The sequence below is a fragment of the Miniopterus schreibersii genome (genome assembly GCF_964146895.1).
Source record: "Miniopterus schreibersii genome assembly, chromosome: 12".
In the NCBI taxonomy this organism is placed as follows: Eukaryota; Metazoa; Chordata; class Mammalia; order Chiroptera; family Miniopteridae; genus Miniopterus; species Miniopterus schreibersii.
Genome location: NC_138112.1, coordinates 34,343,529 through 34,369,103, shown reverse-complemented (window position 1 = coordinate 34,369,103; position 25,575 = coordinate 34,343,529). Strand labels below are relative to the sequence as shown.

At 49.5% G+C, this 25,575-nt stretch overlaps 1 protein-coding gene across 1 annotated transcript in view; it reads left to right on the top strand.

The window, feature by feature from the left end:
• MOGAT2 (monoacylglycerol O-acyltransferase 2) overlaps nt 1-15,217 on the top strand; it is a 34,196-nt gene extending 18,979 nt beyond the window's left edge. The window contains exons 3-7 of the mRNA XM_081152758.1: nt 3,920-4,098; nt 11,364-11,568; nt 11,919-12,093; nt 12,732-12,931; nt 14,360-15,217. Coding sequence (XP_081008884.1) covers nt 4,075-4,098; nt 11,364-11,568; nt 11,919-12,093; nt 12,732-12,931; nt 14,360-14,514 — 759 coding nt within the window. The 5' untranslated portion in view covers nt 3,920-4,074 and the 3' untranslated portion in view covers nt 14,515-15,217. The remainder of the gene's footprint in view (nt 1-3,919; nt 4,099-11,363; nt 11,569-11,918; nt 12,094-12,731; nt 12,932-14,359) is intronic.
• The last annotated feature ends 10,358 nt before the right edge of the window (nt 15,218-25,575 follow it).

Below are 25,575 nucleotides of genomic sequence, written 5' to 3'. Positions count from 1 at the left end.
GCTAGTGTTCAGCCTGTATGCAGACACCACTATCCTGGTGTTAAAATATGGACATATTCTGTACAGGTTGGTCAACAGCCATCACACACATACACACGCCACCACCACTGTGACCAGGTACTTTCTCAGAACCTCCTCCCAACTGTGTAGCTAAAGGATTCACTCCCCAGGCACTTCAGTACCTTGCCCCTGGCATCCTTTATGTTGGTCTTTGTCTTGGGTCCTAAAGGTTGTTAAACATTTTAAATATCCTTGGTTATCCCCATTACACAGATGAGCCAAGAAACTAAGTGCTTTAAATGCCCAAGGTTGTAGAGTCCTAAGTGATATAAATGCCAAAGGTCCTAGAGTCCTGGGCTCCTCCTACTGACGCAGCAAGAGAGAGGAGGAGGCCCGGAGAGGGCAGAGGGCAGAGGGTATGGGAGGAGGTGTGGATAAGGAGGCTGTGGGAAAAGCATGGGCAGGAAGGCCTATGCCCAGGGCAGACTGTTGGTGCTGGCTCCTGGACAAAGGGCACTGGGGTCCCAGAGCCAGGCAGTCTGCTGCCTATCGATCACAGGAGATAAGGGACCTCATACTTGGCTTACCTTGTGTGAGCTTTGTGAGCAGCAGTGTGTCTGACTGGCTATGCCCGCCAGCAGCCCTGCAGACCTGTAGCCCAGGAGCCTGGGAATGTCAGGAGCAGCACAGAGGTCAAAGTCACCCTGGGCCTGGAGGACTAGAGGAAAAACAGCTGAGAAAAGGGATATGAGCCCACTGGTGCAGGAGTGGGAGGTTTTACCTTATCCCTTATCCTGGGGGCAAAAGGGAGTCCCAAGAAGGCTTTAGGTAGGGCGGTGACAAGGTCCAATCTGTGTGTTAAAGGGCCCCATGGCAGCTGTGAAGGCATCTACTGTGTTTGGGGTGTTGAGCAATAGATCAATGGCAGGAAGCCATCACAGTCTAGATCAGGGGTTACCAAATTATGGCCCATGGGCCAAATCCAGTCCACTGATTGTTTTGTTTGTTTTTTTCCACAATCTTTTATTCCAGTATTTATTTATTTATTTATTTATTTATTTATTTATTTATTTATTTATTTATTTATTTATCTATCCATCCCCCCATTGACCCCCTTCCTCCCCACCCTCCCCGGATTGTTTTTGCATTTGCACAGTCCATGAAGTAAGAATGGTTTTTACATTTTTAAATGATTGCATTTTAAATGGTTGTGCCTATGTAATACCCTCCAGGTTGCCTCTTGAGCTGAAAAGCCTAAAATATTTACAGTCTGGCCCTTTAAGAAAAAGATCGCCAACCTTGGTTCCAGGGAGGCCGGCAGCGAGTGGAAAGAAGTGGTCTCCTTCAAGAGATATTTAGGAGATGGGGTCCAGAGGGCAGGATTTAAAGGCTGGCAGGAGAGTAAGGGCTTCCGGTGGAGAAGACAGACTGCATATTTGCCCTCCCCAGTTTGACTCAGTGGTTAGAGCATCAGCCCACAGGCTGAAGGGTTTTGGGTTCAATTGCAGTAAAGGGCACCTACCTCTGTTGCAGGCTCGAGCCCCAGCCCCAGCCCCAGCCCCAGCCCCGGTTGGGGTGAGTGTGGGAGGCCACCAATGTGTGTCTCTCACATCAATGCCCCCCCCCCGCCCCCCGTCTCTGAAAAGCAATGGAAAAAATATCTTTGGGCGAGGATTAAAAAAAAAAAAGTGCACATTTATTGAACAGCTGGTTCACTCTGGAGTTAGAGGAGGCATTTTGGGGAGTGGCAAAAAAATTGCTGGAGAAGCCTACTAGGACCTGGCATCTAGGATTCAGGGCCCAGAGTCAGATACTTTCTCAGTGGGTTGCTTGTTTATTGTCTGTTTCCTTTCCTCTCATCTATAACTCACACACTCACACAGGAGGGTAAGCTCCATCCAAAAAGTTTGCCTTGTTTTCTGCTGCATCTCCAGCTCCTAGGAGAGTTGGAGTTCATAGATATTTGTTGAATGAATAAATGGAAGCATGATGTAGCCAAAATAATAAAACTGAATCCCAGGTCCCATCCTATCAGCTTGCTGTGTGACCTTAGCCAATTTGCATACCTTCTCTGGTCCTTTGTAAAGTGGCGTTTTAAATTTTTCCCTCTCAGAGTTGTGAGGATTAAGTGAAAGAAAGTAGCTCCCTTCCTAAGTGACCTACAGCCTGGGTTTTGCCTGCTAACAGGAATGAAAGTGTAAACCCAGGGTGAGGGGGCTGGCCGGTAGGAGAAAGACTTTCTGGTTAAGTGCAAGTGCCCTGTGTGTTTTTTCCTGAACCTTTTTTTCTGACTGCAAAACTAAGACATTCCATTGTAAAACCTTCAAACAAAATGCGCATCGTAAAAGTAAGACTTCCCCAAACCCTACCATCCAGGTAGCCACAATAAAGAATTTGTTTTTATTCTCTAGAGCTGATTTCATTAAAGTGGGAGTCACCCACACAGACTTTTCATTTTGCCCAAGGAGAGAGAACCCTAACTGGGGTTCTTTATTTTTTTTCACATTAAACTTTTAAATGTGAAAAATAGGTAAATAAAATGCAAATCACTCTCCTTGCCATTCCCCCGCCCCCCCACCCCTGTATCCTGTCTCCTTCCTCCTGTTCTGCAGTACTCCTTCCATCCTCTGTGCAAATGTTCTTTCCCAAGGTCCTGCGACCTTGTGGAACCCATATAAGTCCTGGTAGCTTCTGTAAATTCTTAGGATAGTCTGTATATTGAATTGTGTGTCTATGAAGAGACAGTTTGCTTCTCCCTTTCCAGTCTTAATGCTGTCCATTCATTTTTCTTGCCATGTGGCACCGGCCAGGACCTCTGGTACAATGCCAAAGGAAAGTGGGGACTTTTCTCCTCCACTAGGAAAGAGCATTGCAGGCAGAGAAAGTAGCACGAGCAAAAGCTAAGAGATTGCAAGATCTCGCTGAGCTGTAGAAACACTGAGCAGTTTAGCGTGGCTGTAGTGCTAGGTGTGTTGCGTCAGTGAGGTGAGGCTGGGACAGGAAGCCACTAGGAGCTTGAATGCCAGGCCGAGCTGCTTGGGCTGTGCCTTGAAGTTATGTAGAAACCATGGAAGGCTTTCATTAGAGGGGGTACCTGGCTGGATGTGTCTTTAGAAAGATGAGGCAGAGGGTAAACAGACAGATGTCTGGAAAGAAAGAGTGTCTCCTTTTCCTCTGAGGTCCCAAAGTATGGAAACTAAAAACAGTTAATACAGTTGTCCACCAGGCATTCATTGAGTGCCTGGTGAATGCAGACTGCAGCTGGCCCTTGTACAACATGGGGGTTAGGAGTGCCAACCCCCTGTGTGGCCGAAACTCCACGTATAACTTTTCACTCCCCTCAAAACTTAACTACTAATAACCTACTGTTGACCAGAGCCTTACAGATAACATAAACAGTTAATACATATTTTGTATCTTATATGTATTGTATACTGTATTCTTACAATAAAGTAAGCTAGAGAAAAGAAAATGTAATTAAGAAAATCATAAGGAAGAGAAAACACATCTACAGTACTGTACTGTCTTTACTGGGGAAAAAAAAATCCGCATGTAAATGGACCTATGAAGTTCAAGCCGTGCTGTTCAAGGGTCAACTATACTGGAGGGAGGGTGGTGGAGGGGGGAGACCAAAGTGAATAAGACAGCTGGTGCAATGAGGAAAAAATGAGTTTTGGAGTTAGGCCTCCCTCAGTTAAAATCCGCTCTCCGAGTATGACTCAGGGCCGGCTGCATTCTCTCCTCCTTGAAGGCGTGGGAAGCTGATCTCTTCCTGGGGCTGCGGGCTGGACAAGACTGTGCTGCCGGTGCTGGGCACATGGGGAGGTTCCCTCTGGGCAGGTGCTGGGTGCATGGGGAGGTTCGCTCTGGGCAGTCTTGTTTGCTGCTTCTCATACCTCTCACCTGCTTCCTTCCCCAGCTCAGATCTGCACTGTGGTCTTCATAGGCCTCCTGTTCACCAGATTCTGGTTATTCAGTGTCCTGTATGCAACCTGGTGGTACCTGGACCGAGAGAAGCCATGGAAGGGTGGCAGGCGGGTCCAGACCTTAAGACGCTCTGTCGTATGGAAGTACATGAAGGACTATTTCCCTGTCTCGGTGAGTATTACGACTGGCTTGGGCATGGCCAGGGCCATAGTGTCCCACATCTCCATGGGGAAAGTGAAAAGAGATGGACTGGGAGGCAAGAGCCAGGGCTACCACCACTCTGTGGCATGGGGAAGAGTCCACCTCCTCTCTGGCCATGGTTTCCCATCTCCGGGAATGTGGGGCCAATATGAGGGTTGATGAATGCACAGGATTTGAAGGAGCTCTGTGAGGCATATAGTGTGGCACATATATGTATCTTATAGGTGTAAACCCCTCTGCAGCCCAGGTTTGGGGTGGAGGGAGATAATAAAGTCAAGGTTGTAAGAGACCATCTAGCTCCACACTTCATCAGATGAGGACACTGACACCCAGAGGTATGACCAAGGTCACACAACAAGTTTTTTACTGGTTTTTAAGTTTGTATATTTACTGTGGGTAAAGGAGAAGGGGAGAGAACCCCAAACTGGTTCTCAGGTTATCTCCTACTCCTAACTTTGGCATGCTATATGTCCTTGGGTAAGGCCTTGCCCCATTCTGAACCTCAGTTTCCTCATGTATCCAGTAAGCAGACTGATCTCTCCTACTTTGAGTGCCTTTGACTCTCTGACTGTCTGACTCAGGGTACCTCATGGCCATTGTGGACAATTGACCCTGGACCCAAAGATCAGTCCTAAGTGAAGCAGATCCCTGGATTTGAATGAACAGACCCTTCAGCTTCTCTACTGAACCTGAGACAAACTAAACCCTGGATGTAAGCAGCTGGGCAGGGATAGTGTATTGGCCAGATGAGATAGGATGGGGAAGACAAAGTGACAGAAAGGTGCCAGGCAGGGGCAGTTGGCTCTTTCTGGAAACAGGAAAGGAAAAGAAAGGTATAGAATGTGGTCTCTGGAACTGGTTCTAATACCAGTTCCACCATACACCAGCTGGGTGACCTTGGGTGAGTTACACAGTCTCTATGAGCCTCAGTTCCCTCACATGTAAAGAGGAGATGATGCCACATACATCATTGGGTGTGTGGATTTAATGAGACAGGGGATTAGGCAGCTCGTAGGTTCTCAGTAAACTAATAGCTAGGATTATTTTACCAAGTCAGTGGGGAGTCTGGGAGCCTGTGGCTGCATGTCTGATAGCCCAGAGCCCTGCGGCTGATCTTCACACCTGCATGGCTTCTTCTACTCCATTCAGATCCTCACCTCTTCCCATCCCTCTAGGAGTTAGGTCCCCAGCTTGTAAAGCGAGGAGGAGTGGAGGAAACAGGCTCACAGAGGTTAAACAACTCATCGCCTCCTTCTAAGAGTCTTGAGGTCCAAAAAGAACTAGCAAAGTCTGGGCAACTACTGAGATGCAAGAGCCCCTAATGCCCCAGTGAGCAGGTCCTCCAGGGCAAAGGGCAATGGTGGGACAGGGCAGGACAAGGCAACAGGGCAGGAGCTGGGCAGAGGGCAAGAAGTTGGCCAACAGGGACTTCCATCTCATGCTGAAACACAGAGTGAGTGGGCAGTGCTGAGCTAACCTGAGGGGTCCAGGTGGGGGCTGGTCTTCCTTACCCGCTATATTGGCTTCTTCTGCGGTGTGCTTTTCCAGGATATTGTCATCAAAGGCAAGCAGGGCTTGCTGAGTCCTCAAAGGAGACATGGGCATGTCATGAGCAGAGTCCTTTACCCCCAGCCAGGACTTCTGAGCTTGAGATTCTAAATTCCCTTTCCTCTCTCTTCTCCTCCTCCCAGGCCAGGGCTTGCTCTCCTGTTCCAGGAAGGTCAGAGTTTCCATGGGAAAGTGTGGCCTGGAACCTGGGAGTGTGTGTGAATGTCAACTTCTAAGCCAAAGAAACCTTAGGCAGGTTCTGGCCTCTAGTAGAGCTTTGTGGATTCTCGCTCTGTGGTCTCACCTCCCACTGTGAGCTGAATCCTGATTCATCAGGGAAAGAAGAGGAACAGCACAAGTGCAGGCCCAGAAGCCAACCACAGTATGGCTGTTGAGCCATAATGTTAATGTTCAGTGTGAATAAAGTAGAAGGTACACCTGGGGACTAAGCTAAAGAGTTTTTCAGGGACAAGGTAATAGAGGCCACTGAAGGCCATTTCACAGAACTGGGACTCTTCAACTGAAAATTCTCCAGGGGGCTGTCATCCAAGTGCCTGCAAAGGATAGCATCTGCTCTTTGTACCTGGAGCTGCTGCCAGTTGCAGGTCTGGCAGAAAAATGATGCTGAGGTAGCTCTGTGCCTATCCTATACACTGCCTTTCCTGCTCTTCTCCCAGCCCTGTAGCTATCAAGGAGGGTTTCTCAGTCTCAGCACTGTTGACACTGGTGGAACAGTGAACTTGCTTTGCAGAAATTCTGTTTGCAGTGTTTCAGGATTGGTGCCCCTGCAGGCCTGTTGCATTACCACCTGCAGAGGGCAGGCAGTACCACCAAGTGGGCAGCAGAGGGCAAGATGGCACCCACTGTGACTTTGCCTGTCCTAGGCTGGGAACCTGCAGGGGTGGGGCTGTGGCCTGCAGATTCCCTTCCCCATAGGCTTCCAGCCGACCCTCCAACTCTCCCAAAAGGCCCTGCAAAGACCTTGGGGTGGGCAGGCTGTAGGGAGCCCCAGCTCAGCTAGAACTCCCCTGCATTCACAAGCCTCAGCACTCCTGTCAAATACATGTGGATTTCTGAGGTCCTATCAGTTCTTACTGTGATTCTGTGAACTAGTATCTAGTGGTGGAATTTCAAGCAAAATTAGGAAACTGCTTCTGGGCCCTAGAGTTTTCTAAACTCAACCTATGGGCTTCCTAAAGAGCTAATTATGGCGAACCAGGCACTGTTTGGTGTGGGAGGAGCTGCTTCCACTTCAGGATGAAGACCAGTGCCTGGAAGCTGGGTTTCCCCTGTGAAGATTTCATCACCCCAGAGGGAGCAAACACTGTCTACAAGGCCAAGGCCTGAGGAGGGTCAGATCTGGAAGAGTCTGGGAGACAGACCGCTATGGCCAGGGCTGTGACCTGGTGTCAGGAAATGTTGTAGTGCAGGACACCTCCCACCTGGGATGATCCCTCAGTCCCTCCACAGCCTTGCAGACATCACTAGGGATTTCCTGCCCCACCTCCCAGAGAGAGACTCAGGTGGCTGACCACCCACCCAAGACAGAACTCCAGCTTACACAGCCCTTGGACAGGGTGCCCACTTCCTTCTGCAATGGCTCCTTTACTGTGAAAGGGTTCTGCCTGTGAGAAGGTAGGTCTTGCTTCACGAGGCAATAGGGCCTGTCTCCTGTGACCCTCCCAGGAGTCCTACCTCTGCCATGGGCACAGGGACCTGGCACAGAGAGCAGCTGTTCCCTCAGCTGCTATCCTGTAGGGATTGGGGGCCTCCATTCCTGTTGACTTCCACTGCCTTTGCTGCCATGCCCTCTTCTAGCCAAGTAATTCTCAAGAGGCTTTCTCAGCACCATTGACATTAGGGCTGAATGAGTCTTTGCTGTGTGTGTATATGGGGAGGCATGTTCTGATTTCTGAGTTCATCCTGGACCTCTACCCACTAAATGCCAGTAACACTTTCCTCTACCAGTTGTGACAACAAAAACTGTCTGCAAATATTATCAAATGTCCCCTCTAGGGGGAAGAGGGCCAGACAAACTGACCCTAGTTGAGAACTGCTGCTCTAGAGCCTGAGGTCTGTCTCCCAGACTCCTCCAGATCTGAACCTTCTCTCTTCCCAACTATCTAAGTCCTGACCACGGTTATCTTTTTATCTGGACTCTTAAAATGTTAAAACAAACAAACCAAAAAACCCCCAAAAAACAAAAACAAAAAACCAGCAGTGAGTCCCACTGCACCTAGAATAAAATCTAATTCTTACCGCAGCCTGCAGACCCCTGCACTCTGGGCCTCTGCTCACTCCTTGCCTGCCTTTCCTTCCCCCATCAGGCATGAGCTGTGTCACTTGTGCTGACGCCCTTACTTGAAATGCACTCCTTTGCCTCATTAACCTCTGTCACCTTTTACTTGAGAACTCCTACAAGGTGGCAAGCCCGCTGGTCACACACAGAGCCAGTCTGCCTGTGTTGAAATCCTGCCTCTGCCACTTTACTATGTGACCTAGAGCAAATTAGTTAACCTTTTGTATTGTTTTCCTCATCTGTAAAATGAGGACATTGGTGCCAATACTTCCCTCACAGTGCTAACAGGATAAAGTGTGGTGGTGTAGTAGGTGCCTGGCACCCAGTAGGTGCTGAGAATTCCCCACCTTGGGCACTCCTCCCAACTCTCAATGCCTGGCACATACTGTACTTCAACTATAAGACATCCTCAGTGGTAAAACATACTAGTGTTTCAGGTACCACTAAAAAAAAGTCTCCCAATTACAACTGGCAGATGCGTCTTGATAATAAAATGTTAAGATGTGAAAAAAGGGGCATCTTAGAATTGAGGAAATGGGTTTGCAGCTGCCAGTGAGTTAACCGAGTGCATGGCTGTGCAGGGGTGAGAAGCTATCAACGGAGAAGCCTGGGGAGGCCGAAGCCTGACCTGAGCCCCACTGAGCCACTGCCCGGGCCAGGGAGAATACCTGAGCCTTTCCTTTCATCAGGATAGGAGGAGATAGGGAAGAAAGCCATTCTCTACACACACACACACACACACACACACACACACACACACACACAGAGCCAACTTCCTGAACCCGGAAGGAGACTCCTTGGGTTTAGAGTGGTGATTCATATATATGAAACCCCTGGGAAATTTGTCACAAATCAGATGCCCAAGGCCAGAACCAGAACTTCTGAATCAGACCCCATTTGCCCTGTGTTTTTCACCTGCTGAATTATCGAGGCACATTGATAGGCCAGGAACAGGTTCTCCAGGGCCAGGCTGCTGATGTAGGAACTGCCTCCTGGAGAGGATCCCTGAGTGCCCTGGACCTTCCAAGTTTAACGAAAAAAGAGAAGACCCCTGAGAGAGTGCTGGGTCTCAGACTGTCTCCCTGGGTCTGGAGCAGAGGCTTCCTGGCTCTCTCCAGCGCTCTCTGCAGGAGACGGTGGAACTCAGACTCCTCTATGTGGCTGTGGGCAGGTCATTTGCCCTCAACATCTCAGTTTGCTCCACTGTCCATTGGGGGCTCTCACGCTGCAGCCAGCCTTCCTAGGGGACATGCAGGAGGCAGACGATCAATGTTTCACTCTCCCTCTCTAGAAGTCAATAAAAATATTAAAAAATAAAAAATAGAAATAAAATAGGTAATACATTCTTGTTCAAAATTTGAAAGCCTATGGAGTAAAAAGACCTGTCCCACCTCACACCCCTTCTCCCCGGTTCTTTACCCAGAGGCAACTATGACAACCAGTGTTTGGTGCATCCACATACAGACACGTGTTGGTAACTGTCTGCAAGCCCCTTGCTGTCTCATCTGACAGGTGACTGTGGCCATCTTCCCCTCTTAGGACAGGAAGAGCTGCATCATACTTCTCTATGGCTGCAAAGTGGTCCATAGACGTTTCATGATTTGTCTAAATAAGTCCTGTTGATGGACATTTGGGTGGGTGCCAAGTTTTTGCTATTACTGAAAACGACGATGCTTCAGTTAATAATCTTGTACAGATGTCATTTTGCACAAGTATGAGAAACTCTGTAGCTAAGTTCCTCAGCTCTGGCGTTGCTGGGTTGAAAGGTCAGTTAGAGTTATAGTTGTGCTAGATATTACCAAATCACCTTTATGGAGGTCGTACAAAATTACCTTTCCTCTAGCTGAGAAAGAAAATTTATACGCAAATGCTTAAGTTCAGGAAGCCAGGTATGTCTTTAAAGAAACACCACCAGATGGGTTCCTGAGGAAGCACCTTTCCCAGTAGGGTGGTGAGAAATCTCTGGTTATATGTCTTTATTTTGACATCCAATAAATCCTCACTGCATGAGTGGAAGAGTTTTGCCCTTGTCTGGGAGACAGTGGACCCTCTGGCCTTTTTGCAAAGTGTCGGTGGTTAACAGAAGGGCATACTGTGGTGGTGGTGGTGGTGTGTGTGTGTGTGTGTTTGTGCGTACATGCACGGAGACCAAGTCCAGGTCAAGGACAGAAGAAGCCGGATGAAGCAAAGAAGCTCAAATCCCCATTGCTGTCCCCCAGATCCCTCCAGGCTTCTCTGAGGGTGGACAGTATGGCCTCTGAGGCCCCAAAGGCAGCAACAAGAATCCTCAGGGAGTCACCAGCTGAAAGTTTCAGCTTGATGACAGAATGGACTTTCACCTCAGCAAAGCTGGGCCAGAGTGGAAAGGGCTAGTCTCCACTCCCAATCAGGAAATGCAAATTACAAGGCCCTGGCAGTCCTGCCAGGGGGCCTCAGGCCTTCTAACTCTGACGGCTGTGGCTCCCAGAGGCCCTGGCACTGTCACTGTAAAGGGTGGGCCCTGTGGTTCCGGGCAGAATGAGGAAAGAATTGGTCTTCCGCCACACACACACACACACACACGCCCCGCAGTCGCTGCCCACAGCGAAAGCTTTGCAGACTCGGTCACATTGCACCCAGCCTGTTCAGTAACCGCCCAGGAGCAGCATTTGTTAACTCAGTTCCTGTCCCCTCCACTCACCCCACTTCACCTGGAAACTGCTAATGACAAATGGCTCTCCTCTTCCACTCAATCTATAATGCCTGGTGGTCCCTGCTACACCCTCCATGCTGCAGTCCTGACCAGACCCAGGCAAGTTTCTGTGCCAGCAGAGCTGCCCATGTCTGGGGAAAGAGTGGATAAAGGCCACTGAAGGTCTGGCGTGAGGGGAGCAGAGAAACACGGTGGTGGGAGGGTGTTAAATGGGACCAGAGCTGGCCTCCTGGTCTGCAACCTAACAGGAATCCTCTCCTGATATTTCTTGCAAGTGCCAATTTTTCCTTTATTGAGTTTTGTAAAATGGGTCTCTTCCAGCATGGTGGCGCCCCCATGTGGCCATTTGATACCTTCAAATTATATCCTGTTACGTAGCAGTCCTGATCATTGCAGGGCACTCTCAGACCTGAGCCTCCCAGCAGCCCGGGGAGTTAGGTGGGACTGGGCCAAATGTCCCCATTTTACAAATAGATAGCCTGAGAGGAAAGCAATTTGTCCAAAGCCAGCAGTGAGTCTGAGACACAGCCGGCACCTGGTGACACACCAGGTGCAACCACACACCATATCTCAATCTTCCAGAGAACCTAAGGCTCAGAGATGGGTAGTGACTTGCCCAAGGTCACACTGGAAAATGTCAGCATCAAAGTGAGGATGCAGGTCCAGCTCTGGCTCACTGGGTTGCTGTCCCTGCAGCTGGTCAAGACTGCTGAGCTGGACCCCTCCCGGAACTACCTTGCTGCCATCCATCCCCACGGGGTCCTGGCCGCTGGAATCTTTGTCAACATGTGCACTGAGGGCACAGGCTTCTCCGAGCTTTTCCCTGGCATCCGCCCCCACCTGATGATGCTGACCCTGTGGTTCCGGGTCCCCTTCTTCAGGGATTACATCATGTCTGGGGGTGAGTCTCCACCTGGGCAGCCCAGGTAGATGAGGCTGCGGGCATGGCGGGAGGGAGTCTTAGGGAGGGTTACCAAGGGTTTTATACTTCTCCCAAGAGCATGTGCAGTGGAAGGAGGCCAGACACAAGGAAGCACTTCCCACAGCACTGAGCGGGGCCATGAACTTGGTGAGGGAGTTAGGAATGAGGGAAAGGACTCAGTCCCAAGGCTCAGGGAACTCCCAGCTGGAGTGGGTGGGGTAGGGGGACCAAGGTTTCTGTGGGCATTTTTGGTGATCTCGTTGGGCCACATCCACGTGCACAGTCCCTGCCCCCTTACCCCATAACCCACCACCTTCCTCTCTCCCCAGGGCTGGTCACATCAGACAAGGAGAGCGCTGCTCACATTCTGAACAGGAAGGATGGCGGCAACCTGTTGGGCATCATTGTCGGGGGTGCCCAGGAGGCACTGAACGCCAGGCCGGGGGCCTACAAGATGTTGCTGCGGAACCGCAAGGGCTTCGTCAGGCTTGCGCTGATGCACGGGTACCTGGGAAGAGGGCTGTCGGTTCAGTTGGAGACTGGCAAGGGCTATGTTTTGGTGGGAAGACAGCAGAGACTAAGGAAGTTTCTATTTTGGCAGGGAGATTTCTCAGTTCATTCACAATGCAGATGCTATTTTGGTGAGATATGCACTGTCTCATGGCCAAACACCCAGAAGAGCTTCCAGAATGGAGACTTTGTGATGAAGGGGCCTGGGTGGAAAGGGACATATTGCCCAAAGCTGGCACCAGGTCCGAGACCTATAGGATCTGGGAGAATGGAGTTTGGGGCGTATCGCGGGGCTGTTCTCTTACCTCGGAGCATCTGTGAAGAATCCCAGCTGGGGCAGGAGAGATTTTTCTACAAAGTTGGCAGATGATTTCTATCTGGGAGGACTCTGAAGCACGCTAGTCCATCTATCATGGTGCCACTGGGAGGTCGTGGCTCTGAGAGGGGCCAGGACCTGCCCAAGATCAGAAAAGGAGGCTCTGGTAGGTCTGGGAGACAACCCAGGCTTCCTACTTCTGGCCCAGGGCTCTGTCCTCAGCTCCAGCTCTGGTCTCTGTGTCCCTGCGGGAAGCTGTGACCAGCTGGGGCCTTTGGGGCCTCCAACATGCTCTCTCTCCTCTGTCTCTCTCTAGGGTGCCTCTGGTGCCAGTCTTCTCCTTTGGGGAGAATGACCTATTTGACCAAGTTGAGAACTCTCCTGGTTCCTGGTTGCGCTGGATCCAGAACCGGCTGCAGAAGATCATGGGTGTGTCCCTCCCGCTCTTCCACGGTCGTGGCATTTTCCAGTACAGCTTTGGTCTTTTACCCTACCGCCGTCCCATCACCACTGTGGGTAAGCGAAGACCCAGGCTAGGAGGGGGGTAAGCTACAGGGAAAGAGGCCTGGGCTGTGAGCTGCAAGGGGACATGGGGATGGGCCAGACACATCCTTACCCTCACGGAGCTCGCATTCTAGACTGGGAAATAGACACACAAGCATACACCCCGAATGTGAGGCAATCTGGGATGAGAACTGTAACAAAGGCACAAAGAACAACGGTCACTACTGATTACCGAGCGCCTACTGTGTGCCAGGCACTGCACAGGCTCCCTCACATGCAGCAGCTCAGTTTCTCCTGACAACCTTCAAGGTAGAGACTATGATCCCTGTTTCACTGATGGGAAACTGAGGCTTAAAAAAGTAACTTTCAAAAAAATCACACTGCCTTTGAGTAACAAAGTGGAGGTTTGAATCAGGAGCTGTTTGGGTTTTTATTATGCCAGAGAAAGAGCATTTAATTCTGACTCAGAGGATAAATAAGGCTTATTGGGAAAGGTGGGTACAAGGGAAGGGCACCCCAACTCTGTTAGAATTGTGTGTAAAGTAACAATCAACAGGCCTGGATTAGAGCTGGGGGGTGTTCCTCTAAGTAATGGGCACGAGCTGTAGTGCATGGACGTAACACATTTTTCAGCTATTTGGACACCTCTTTTGCTTTCTTCTTGGATTCCAACTAGGTTCCTCTGACAAAGCCTGTAGAGAGAGGCCTACTTACCTTAGTTGAGCACAGACTTGGTTAACCCCCTATACCATGATTTTCCCTGTGTTGTGTGGCAATATCTTCATGAATGTTAATACCGCTGCTGCCTCCAGAACTATTGCAAAGAGGAAAAGACAGGGGAGCTGCCTTCTCAGCCAGGCAGAGCCAGAGGAAGGAGGTTAGTCGGGGCCTTCCCGACTCCTGCCTGGAGTGAATGGAGCGCTGCAGGCCAGCGTGGAAGCGGAAGAGGAAGGAAGGGCTGCCTGGGCTGCAGGCCCACTTCATCCTGGAAACGCAGGCACTTCTGAGCATGGCATCTCAGACTCCCAGAACCATATGGCCTGGAGGCTGAGAACACATCCCCAGGGTGAAATCCCGGCACTGAAGCTTCCTGCCTATGTGACCTTAATGAATTTACTTAACCTCTCTAAACTTTATTGCCTCACCTATCAGTGGGAATAATAACAGTTTCTATCCTAGGTGGTTGTTATGAGGATTAAAGGGGGTGATGCATGGGAAGCACCTAGCACGTTTCTAGGCACTTTGCAATGCTAGCTGGTGATGGTGTTATTATATCTGAATCTTGGAGTTGCTCTGACATCTTAGAATTAGAATTCATCACTCAAAATAGGGTTGAAAGGGATGGCAGTAAGAGCACTTTCCTGTAGAGATAACCACTAGAGTGGGTACCTGCCCCGAGGGCCCCTGCTCTGGCCCACTGCCCACCTCTGTGTCTTGCAGTGGGGAAGCCCATCGAGGTGCAGCAGAGATCGCAACCCTCGCAAGAGGAGGTGGATAAGCTCCACCAGCACTACATCGATGAGCTGTGCAACCTCTTTGAAGCCCACAAGCTCAAGTACAACGTCCCCGAGGACCAACACTTGGAGTTCTGCTGAGCACCTCCCCAGAAGAGGGGCTGCCCCAAAGGGCAGGGCTGGAATTAGGGAGCCCAGTGGGAGGCATCATGATCTGAGAAGCCTTCCTGGAAGCATCTGCTGAACATATCTCCAGAGTCTTCCAAGATTACTGCAAACCCAACCCCCAGTCACAGCTGGCAATGCGGGAGGGGTGACCGGACTCACACTGGTGATTTGCACTCCTGCTGAGAAACCTCTGCAAGTCCCCATCTCCTTGGTCTGCTTACCTGTGAAATGGGAGAGAGGTTGGAAGAGAATGATTTCTGAGGTCTCTGCCCTCTGTTGTAATGTCACTCAATGGGCAGAGAAAAGAGGACTGCAACCCATGACCAGATTTTCCTTCCTCTATCTGGAATGACAGCAAAAAAGAAGCCACCAGCTCCAGCCCCTTCTACTAGCTCCCTCCTCCCACACCCTGACTCCCCAGCTCCTCCCTCCCCAAGCTGGGTAAAGACAACTGCACTCTGTCACTGGCCATATGTCTGTAGGCAGGCCTTTCCACCCTCCCTCTGAGCCTCAGTTTCCCTGACTGAAATGACCTCCGAGTCTCAGCTATGACATCACATAGGCTGAGAGCTCCATGAGGTACCTCTTACTTGTCCTTTGAAACTTCACCCCTTACCCTAGCACAAAAAAGGGGGCTCCATAAACGTCCATTCAATAAATTAAAGGGTTTTCTTCCAGCCTTCTCTTCCTTCACGCCCCCCAACGAAGAGGATTTTGACCCCCAGCCTGACCCTGTGGCCCCGTCTCATCTTCCCAGGGAAGTCTCTATACTCAGGTTGGGCCAGAGAATGTCATTTTGATGCTTCCTTCCAGACCTGTCAACCCCACACTTACCACCTCTGGCCCTGTTCTGTTGGGAAAAGAGGAACGGTATGTTAAGACACAGGGCAGACCAGGACAGAGAATGAATGAATGGGTGTTAATATGTGCCTGCAGGGTGGGTGAGATGGGGACAGATTCCCTAGATTCCCTGGTGGAAAGGATTCTGTGTCCCTGAGTTTGGCACAGACCCGAAGGGACAGGATGGCTGGGTAAGACCAGGTCCTGTGACTCTCCTTCATTCTCCAGCAGGGAAACAGGGCCTTTCCCTCCAGGAGCGGGTCATACCAACAACTTCAACATGGGACATTTTGAGGAGCGTAAATTTGGGTTCAAATCCTGGCCCATCCCTTAGGAGTAGAGTAACTCTGGGCCAATCACATCCCCTTCTAAACCTTAGTTTTGTCGTCTGAAAAATAAGGATTACAATATCCACCTGCAGTGTTGTGAGCATAAGAAGATACTATTTTAAGATCATAAGCCACTCTATGTCCTGTCAAGAGATGAGTGTCCCTGTGTCTCACGGTGTGCCTGTTATCCTGGGAGGCAGTGTGTGTACAGGTCACAAGAGAAGCGGGTGTGAGGAGCAGTGAGGTGCAGAGCAGGGAGCTATGATCTCCAGCCAGGGGGAGACTTGGAGGAAGAGGCAGGGGGCAGGGCCCTGAAGGAAGGACAAGACTTGCCAAGGAGAGCAGTGCCTGCCCACTGCACTGATCTGTTGCTGGGTGATGAACCCCTCCAAAATGTAATGGCTGAATACAGAGGACTCACTGCTTCCCACAGTTCTGTGGCTTGGCTGTGGCTCTGCTTCGTCTTGCCTGGGCTCATGCAGCCGCTCGGCGCTGGGTCGGCTGGGCTGGGACAGCTGGGGGTAGACCTGCTGGGCTTCTCTATACTGACCCATTTTTAGCATTCAATGGTGGCTGGATTTCAAATGAATGAGAGCAAGAGTGCAGTCTCTTAAGTCCCGGGCCACACACACATGCACAGTATCACTTCTATTGCATTGTGCCGGTCAAAACAAGTCACGAGACTCCCAGATTCAAGGGGAGAGGAACAGACTCCACCTCTTCATGGGAGGAGCAGCAATGTCACAATAGAAAAGGCTGGGGACACATGGGGGGATTCTTGTGGCCATATTTGCAAACAATCTAAAAAAATTTATCAATGAAAGCCTGTGTCAGAACCGCGCCTCCCCACGTCACACAGGAATTCCCTGTGTGACAGCTCAGCCTCCACATCGCTGCCCATCCCTGTCCTGCTGTCCCGCATCCATCCTTCATGCACAGCCACAGTGAGCTAAAACGCAAATCCGACCACGTCGTCCCTACTCAGAATCCTTCTGTGGCTCTCCATTGCTCCTAGAATCTGTATCATCCTGGATCCCAGCAGGGACAGACAATATACTGGAGTGAGGACAGTTTGAGGAGAGTTGATTAAAGAACAATTTCTGAGGTGTGGGAACGCACGCAGGATTGCGCGCCAAGCCAGGGCTGGGCCGGGCAGCGTGGCAGGGCGCTGCTAGCACCCCGAGGCCCGGAAGGACAGTGGAGGCGGTAGGTACTTGAATCAGGAGAATCATGGTCAGGGGCCACTACTGCAGGGAAGGAGGCAGGTAAGCGTTCCCACCCCTCTCCCCGCTCCATCTCCTGCCAAGGCTCCCTATTGCCTGAACCCAGTTGGAAGCTAGAGGGCCTGAGGGCCTGTGGCTGCCGTCCACGCAGGTAGGTCTCCCAGGAAGGAGCAGGGTGGACACCAGTGGAGGTCCGAAGGGGTCAACAGAAGACAGAAGATGTCCCCATCGAAGCCCAAGCTCCTTAGCTGGCCCTTAGCCACTCTCCACCATCTGGCTCAGTCCTCCTGTCCTCATCTCTCCTCCCTCAGTCTTAGGCTCCCTCTCCTCAGATTGAACTATTTGCACTTCCATGTGCCAGCCTTGCTCTCTGTCGCCTCTGGGCTTTGCCCTGGATGTTCCCTCTGCCTGGAATGCCATCTCCCACATTCCACCTCCCCCATTGTCTGGATCATTCCTACTCATCCCTCCCTATCCCTGTCACCTACTCAAGGAAGCCCTCCCCAGTGCCTCTGGCTGAGTTCGGGGTTTCCCAGACTGCCCTTTCCTCTGCACACCACTCAGCACCCTGGGTGGTCCCTGGGCAAACACTGCCCACTGATGGGCCTGCCTCCAGGGCTCTCGGGCCCACCCACACGCAGCGCCCATGTCCTCTCTCGAACAAAAATTGGTCTCCAGTGCCTCGGGAGAGGGCTAAAGTCCTTCTCAGCCTGGCACTGGAGGCCCTTCTCAGCCTCCCCCGCCACCTTACCTGCACCTTCTCCCCGCATCGCATCACGGCCTGCGCCCTTCACCGCTCTCTGGACACATTCGGTCCTCGGACCTGCTGTGTCCTGCGGCACAGGCCAGGACAACATCATCCCAGGCCGGCTGGGTGGCCGAGGAGTTGGGCCACGACCGCCCCCCCACCCCCACCCCCACGGCGAACATGGCCTTGGGAGTGGCGCTGAGTGCCGGCTGCGGGCCTGCTCGCCGGCCTCGGTTCCCGCCCCCGGGGCCCAGGAGTGGCCACAGTCCTGACGCTGCTTGTCCTCCGGGTCTGCTCTCTGGGCTGCGTAAATTCATAGAGAAACATGAATGGGTAACAACAGAAAGTGCTATTGAAACAGTGGGAATCAGCAATTTTGCACAGGAAGCTTTGGGAGATGTTTACTGTAGTCTGCCTGAAATTGGGACAAAATTGAACAGACGAGATGAATTTGGTGCTTTGGAAAGTGTGAAAGCTGCTAGTGAACTCTGTTCTCCTCGATCAGAAGTAACTGAAATGAATGAAGCTTTTGCAGAAAATCCAGGACTTGTTAACATATCTTGTTATGAAGGCAGTTGACTGATCAAGATGACACCGAGTAACCCTGCAAAACTAGATGGACTAATGAGAGAAGCAGGTGAGAAATACATAAAATCCATGGAGGAGTGAAATGGAACCCCCTAAATAAAGTAGGATGAAACAACTTGATCTAGCATAATGGTCTGAAATTAGTGGTGGAGAGAAGATTTGGAATAGCAACATTTAGTAATAACAGTGGAAAAAGAAACTATAACAATGTTGTTGGGAGAAAAGACCCCTTAACTTTCTAGTGATTGCAGATAAACACAATATGTATCTTTTCACAACACCCTGTGACTTTTAGGCTAGGCTACCGGTATAACATTCAGAATTCCTGAAATGATGGGTGGTAAAATCTAGTTATAAAATTATGTAATTGAAGGATAACATTGTTATCTAAAGTCTTATATGATATTGGAACTTGTTACATCCCTGTCTGGATTTGGTTCAAAATATTTAATGACCTTTTCATTGGAAATAACTGGCAGTGGAGAAAAGTTGTTGTTAGTTGTTACAGTGTCAGATGACGAACAATATTATCTTAATTTTGCAATATACTGAGTTTGCTGGTGCTATTTTTATACAGTGAAGCAGCAGCCTTGCAGGGAAATAAAGTTTAATAATAAAACATTGAGCTTCAGTTTAAAAAACAAAATCCCTCACCCCCAAAGATCACCACCTTTGTCAAACCTGGGCACATCTCATCCACCCTCAAACCCTGCTTTCCCACCCCACTGCCCTGAATGAGAGTTAGTCACCCCTCTTTTAGGCTATCTATGGGATGAAAAGGACAGGGTCATTAATGGGTGAGTGGTCTCCTCTGTCTCCCAGTGGACTGGGAACCCCCTGAGGACCAAGACCATATCCTTGCTGCCCTCAGCCCCATCCCAGTCCTCAGCACAAGACCTGGTGCAACTCGGCACCACAGGGAATGTGAATGGGTTGTATAAATGAACTCTCACAGGGTGCTTCCTCTGGTGGGGACACTGGGCCTGGGGCAGGAATAAGAGAAGACCGCCTTGCCTCTAGATATGATTTAATTAGTTCTCTATTGTTGCATAACAAATACTCCAAACCATATCTGCTTTAAACAACAAACATTTATTGTTCCACAACTTCTGAAGGTCAGGAATCTGAAGGGTCCTGGCACAGGTCTCTGATGGGGTTGCAGCCAAGCTGTTGGCTGCGGCCACAGCCTTTAAAGACTTGAGTGTGGCTGGAAGGTCCACTTCCAAGCTCTCCCATGTGGCTATTAGCAGGAGGTTCTGTCCCTTGATAAGTGGGCCTCTTCACTGAGCTGCCAATGGTACAGCTTTTCCCAGAGCAAGTAAGTCAAGAGGGGCCACACTGACACTTATGATTTAGCCCCTGCATCACACACTATCAATTCTGCCTTATTCTGTTGGTTAGATGTGAGTCACCAAGTCCAGCCCACACTTGGTACAAGGGTGGGAATACCAGGAGGGGAGACCATTGGGGTCCAGCTTGGAGGACAGAGCTGAGCTGGTCATGCAGAGGGTCCCCAAATAGGTGGGGCAACCATTTGAGCAAAGGTCTGAGGTGAGAATGATGGCTGTGAACCCCTTGATCTGGCTGGGATGGAGTCTGAGGTGGCCATTAGACTTGGGGGTGCCAGGATGAAAAAGGGTGATAGGGAGAGGCTCGAGGGACCAGAGGGAAGAGTGTTCTCCCTCCTTCACGGCAGGAGGGAGAAGGTTCTCTCTCCCTCCTCCATTGTGGGGATGGAGACATCAACAGCACAAGACAGGAGCATACAGCACTGATCTCAGAGGAGGGCTGCCCAAGAGAGTTACCCAAATAGGAAAATCCACCTATGGCTTTGTGTGAGCAAAAAAATGTCCTTTTACTGCATTAAGCCACTGAGATTAGGAGTATTTGTTATAACAGTTCGCCTCCCCAACTAATACAGCCGGCCAGGAGTTACATATATAAGGGTTCAGCCCTGGCCAATGTGGCTCAGTTGATTGAGCATCAGTCCCGTGCACCAAAGGGTCACTGGTTCAGTTCCCCGTCAGGACACATTCCCAGATTGCAAGTTCAGTCCCTGGACGTGGTGCGTATGAAAGGCAACCGATTGATGTCTCTCTCTCTCTCCCCCTTTCTAAAATCAATTTATAAAAAGGGAAGGGAAATTCTGGGGGGAAATGGGTTTAGTTATTTTTTTACTTTTTTTAAGGTTCTTTTTTTTTTTTTTTTTTAATATATCTTTATTGATTTCAGAGAGAGGGAAGGAGAGGGAGAGAGAGAGAAACATCAACGATGAGAGAGTCATTGGGGATCGAGCCTGCAGCCCGGGCATGTGCGCTGACCGGGAATCGAACCTCGATCTCCTGGATCCTAGGTCGATCGGCTGAGGCCCGGCTCGCCTGGGTTCAGTTATTAAATTAGCACCTCCTAACTGACACCTCCTCAGAGCCCCGAGAGCCTGCCTGAGACCTCACCATTGCGTGAGAAGATGAGTTCCCTCACCCCAACACATGCACAGATTCAGACAGCTAGAGGACAATAAGATTTTTCAGGCGTGGTAGAGAGGCAGAGGCCCCAGAGCTTTCCTGAGGCCTCAAGTGATGGGGAGAGCTAGAGTTTCCTCTAAAAATCAGCCTGCCCGTTGACCTGGGTAGAAGTTCTCAGACATCATTACCCACAGGGGACAAAGGGCCTACTGGGGCCCAGCTTGTCTGACACTGCTTTATGGTGACAGGTGGGGCAGGGGTCAGCCAGCAGAACTGCTAGCAGCCATGTGGCATGTACCAATGCTCAACCTTGCGGGGGTACTATGCTTTGCTAGGGTTCAGAAGGAGGCACAGGTGGGAGGAGGAAAGCTGCTGAGCAATCAAAGGCAGATAGCAGAAAAGTGCAGGGCGCACACTGGTGATTGTTCTGGTGTGGTTCAGGGTGCAGGGGTGAGGTTTAGGGAACAGGGGGCTAGAGGTTTAGACCTTTGTTCAGCAAGTTTTTCTTGAGATAGAGTGGTGAGCAAGGCTGACAAGCTCCCTTTGCCTTGCCTATTAGCTGGTGAAACTCAACTGTCTAATCAAAGAGTTAGAAGGTTATCTCCAAGGTAGGGAGGAGCCCTGGGAGGCTCTTGAGCTGGAGTGGGTCATGGCCAGAGGGCCAGAGGATGCCTTGGGCAGAACTGAGCATCTGCCTTAATACCCCACAGAAAGGTAGAGTCAGCACCCTGAGCTACTTACTGAAAACCTACTATGTGCTAAGCTCCAGGTGGAATGTTTTTTATGCGTTATCTCAATGACTCCCGCAGTGACCTCTTTATTTTATTTTTTAAAATATGTCTTTATCGATTTCAGAGAGAGGAAGGGAGAGGAAGAGAGAGGGGTAGAAACATCAATGATGAGAGTCATTGATCGGCTGCCTCCTGCACGCCCCCTACTGGGGGGGATCGAGCCCACTACCAGGAGCATGTGCCTGGCCAGGAATCGAACTGTGATCTCCTGGATCATATCGGTCGATGCTCAACCGTTGAACCATGCTGGCCAGGCAGGTGACCTCTTTATAATAAATAAGGCTCATTTGTCAGAGAGATTAAAGGACTTTCTGAAATCCTGCTCCCAACATGAAGACTGCCTGCCCAGACAGCAGCCACATGCTGCTCGCACCCTGCCTAGTTCCGGCCTCAAACAGGGCAGAATGCTGTGCTGGAAGTGACAGCTAGCAAGACACACAGCTACCCCCTCTCCCACCTGCTTGGCTGTGTGACCCTATGGGAGTCACATCCCCTTGCTGAGTCTCAGTTTGCTCCTTTGTAAATGGTTCATCCTTAAGTGAGTAATAAATGCTAGTTCTTCCTCACCTCTCCCCTTTGGAAATGCCGGAAATGTTTTTTGAAAGATCCATGGGAGCTTGTGTCTATCACCAGCTAGGTCTGGGCTTTTCTTAGATTCTGTATCTTCCCCTCCCTCCTTGCCAGAAAACTGTTTCCCTTTTTTCACCAGTTGAACTGGGGCCATCCGCACCAGTTACATGCTCAGGGAGAGAACGGGTAGAAACAGATGAGCAGACAGACCCTTTCTAGCAGCCCCTTTTAAAGGGGCCCTTGAAAGAAAAAAAACAGCAACAAACCCTGGCCCTAACAATAAAATGTCAATGATTAGGGGTCAAAAGGGGCCTCCCTCCTTAAAAACATGTAAAAGTTGTCAGAAGCCTGCATTTGGGGATGCCCTGGATCAATGCTTCACAAAATGTCTGTGGCAAAGGACCAGATTCTCGCAAGGTTTTTTCCTAATCCATCGTGGACCTATCCATTTGTACAATACAATATAAAGGGCTAGAAAAGTGAAATAAGAAAAAGACTAACATAGTACAAGCCCAATTCTTTTATTATTACTTTTAACAGACATGAAATTACTCTGCCACATTGTTCTAAGGCAGCGACTTTCAACAGGTGTGCTGCAAGAATTTTTAAAACATGCAAACTTGACTATTTAGTCAGGGGCACTGACCTCTTTTCCCTTAGATTGTCAAATAAAAAAAAATTCAACAGCCAACACAAAATTACAATAGCCATCCAGTGTGAGTGAATCAAAATTATACCTATTTTTTTGGTCAGATCAACAAAAAATACATTTTTTGGTGTGCCACAGAATTTTAGTAATTAGCTTATGTGTGCGGTGAGATGAAAAAGGTTGAAGATCTCTGCTCTAAGGTTTCTCAACAGTTACTCTCAAATTCCACACTTTGTCAGAAACCAGTAACAAGCATCTCATGAACTCTGGTCCTCAGACCACACTGGGGCCGCACTGTCCTAGAGCTCACTGGGTTGACTAACTCTTGGCATCATAAGGTGGTTGTGAGTTAAAGTGCACAAAACTACTTGGTGAACTGCAAAGTGCTGGACACAGATTGGTTGGGGCCTTTGTCTTAGCCACTTATGTCGGGGGAAGCTGAGGGGGCTCTGGGAGGGAAGGACTTGCCTAAGGTAGCCCAGCTGGAAGGTGGCCAAGGAAGGACTGGTCTTGGGCTCTCACCCAGTGTTCTTTCCATTCTGCCTTGTGTGGTGGATACTGGGATGTGCCACCCAGATGCACTTTCAAGGAAGGACACTTTGCCCCAGTTGCAAAGAGCTGCCTCTGTGCGGGCACTGATCCAATGACTGATCTAGATGGGATATAAAGGCTTGGCCACGTCAGCCCAGTCAGGACAACTGTGATGGGCCATTCTGTTTAGCGTCTTCCTTTGCCCAATTCTGCTGCCTTCCCTTTCTTGCAAAAATGTTAACCCCAAAGGCTCTTTCTAATAAACATCCTGCGGGCAAAACACCGTCTCAGAATCTGCTTCCTGGACAACCCAACTTGCGACATCATGAATATATGAAGATTTGATTCCCAATATGAGGCTCAGAGAGGTTAACTAACTTGTTGAAAGTCACACAGTTTTTAAATGGTTTTTAAGTTTTTGGAGCCAGGATTTGAACTCAGATCTGATGGCAAAGCCTGTGCTCTTTGCCCTGAGGGTGACCTCCCGACGACCAGCTTGGGAAACAAAGGAAAAGAGCAGAAAAGTTGGATTTAAATTGTGAAATTTAAAGTGACTCTAATTGATTCAAATGGCACACCATTTTGGAAGACATTTTGGCACTTTCTTATAAAGTTAAAGGTAGGCTTACTATACAACACAGCAATCATGGCCCTCGGTATTTAGCCAACTGATTGGAAAACTAGTCCACACAAACACCCGCACATCAATATTTATAGCTCCTTTATTTATAGTCACCAAGGACTGGCAGCAACTAAGATGCCCTTCAGTAGGTGGATGGATAAACAAACTATGGTACATCCAGACAATGAAGTGCTACTCAGAAATAAGGGAAATGAGCCATTAATTCACAGGGCAGCGCAGATAAATCTTGGTTCTGGCCAGAGGTAAAGATTACACCCTATCTCACTCTATTCGGAGGACATCCTGGAAAGGATGAAACACAGAAACGGAAAACAGGTCCGCAGCTGCCGGGGCTCCGGGGGAAGGGCGCTGACTGGGGGAAGCACAGGGAATTCCTTTGGGTGGTAGGATGAATCCGTATGGCATTGTCCTTGTGTATACATGACACTATGCATGTGTCAAAACCCACAAAGAATAAAACTTAATGTACAGAAATTAAATTTTAAAAATCGATCAAAAATTTGGGGGGATTCCCAGGATGGAACTCAGACTGTGTTGAAAGAATCTCAACCATATTACAAATGTAGGAGAAAAACCTCACTAAACGGGGTTTGGGGTGGGGGGTGGGGGGAAGGACTGACCTAAATGATTTTGGAAAATAGTGCTTTGACCTTGAAACTGTAAGACTAATGTTAAAATAAGATGTACATAAACACCACACTGTTTGATAAAGTTGAATTTCTCATGGGGGTCTGGGTTGACAGCTTGAAAACTGCTGTATTTGTGCACTGAGATTGCACAAATAAGCAGATGGTGGGGGCCAGTTTTCTCAGTTTGGAGAAGGAGGTTAGATTAGAGTGGGAGACATCAGCATGAATTCATGTTTAGTTAATATAGATACAGATAGATAGATACAGAAATAATTATAAATATGTATGTATGCGAGAGTTAGTATAAATACATACTTTTCTTGGCTTTGTCTTACATTTAGAGCCTCTCCAGATAATTCAGGATAATATTCCCATTTTAAAATCTTTAATTTAATCACACCTGCAAAGACCCTTTTTTCTCCTTATAAGGTAACATGCATAGGTTCTAGGAACTAGGATGTGAATATCTTTTGGAGGGGCCATATTTTTAGCCTATTACACATGCCAGGCAAGTCATTCATACCTCTCTGAGCCTCAATTTCCTTATCCGGAAGTGATATATACAAATGTATGTAAATGAGAGGCCTGATCCGATGCTGTATCGCTCGGTGGGGAAGGCGGGAGCCTAACGAGCATTTTATCCTGGGCAGATGAGTCCTGACACTACTCCTTCCCCAAATGCTAATCCCCACCAAATTAGCAGGAGCCCACGGCATGGACATGGTGATAGGGAAAGGAACTCTAGCTGGGAGCCCTGAGACTTGGGTTCAAATCCCAGCTCTGTCAGCAACTTACGGTGTGACCTCAAGCAAGTCACTTTCCATCTGGGAGACAGTACAATTCCAAGAAACACTTGTATGTTAGTCTTGCCCTGGGAGAGGACTGGGGAGGGGCCTCTTAGCCTGATATGTTATGATTACAGATGTTTTTACTTTGATGTCTTCCCATTGGCTAAAGGATCTCGGTTTCTCCTAGTAGCAAGGGTACATTGTAACTGGAGCCCTCTGGGAGCAGTCACCTCTCTCAGA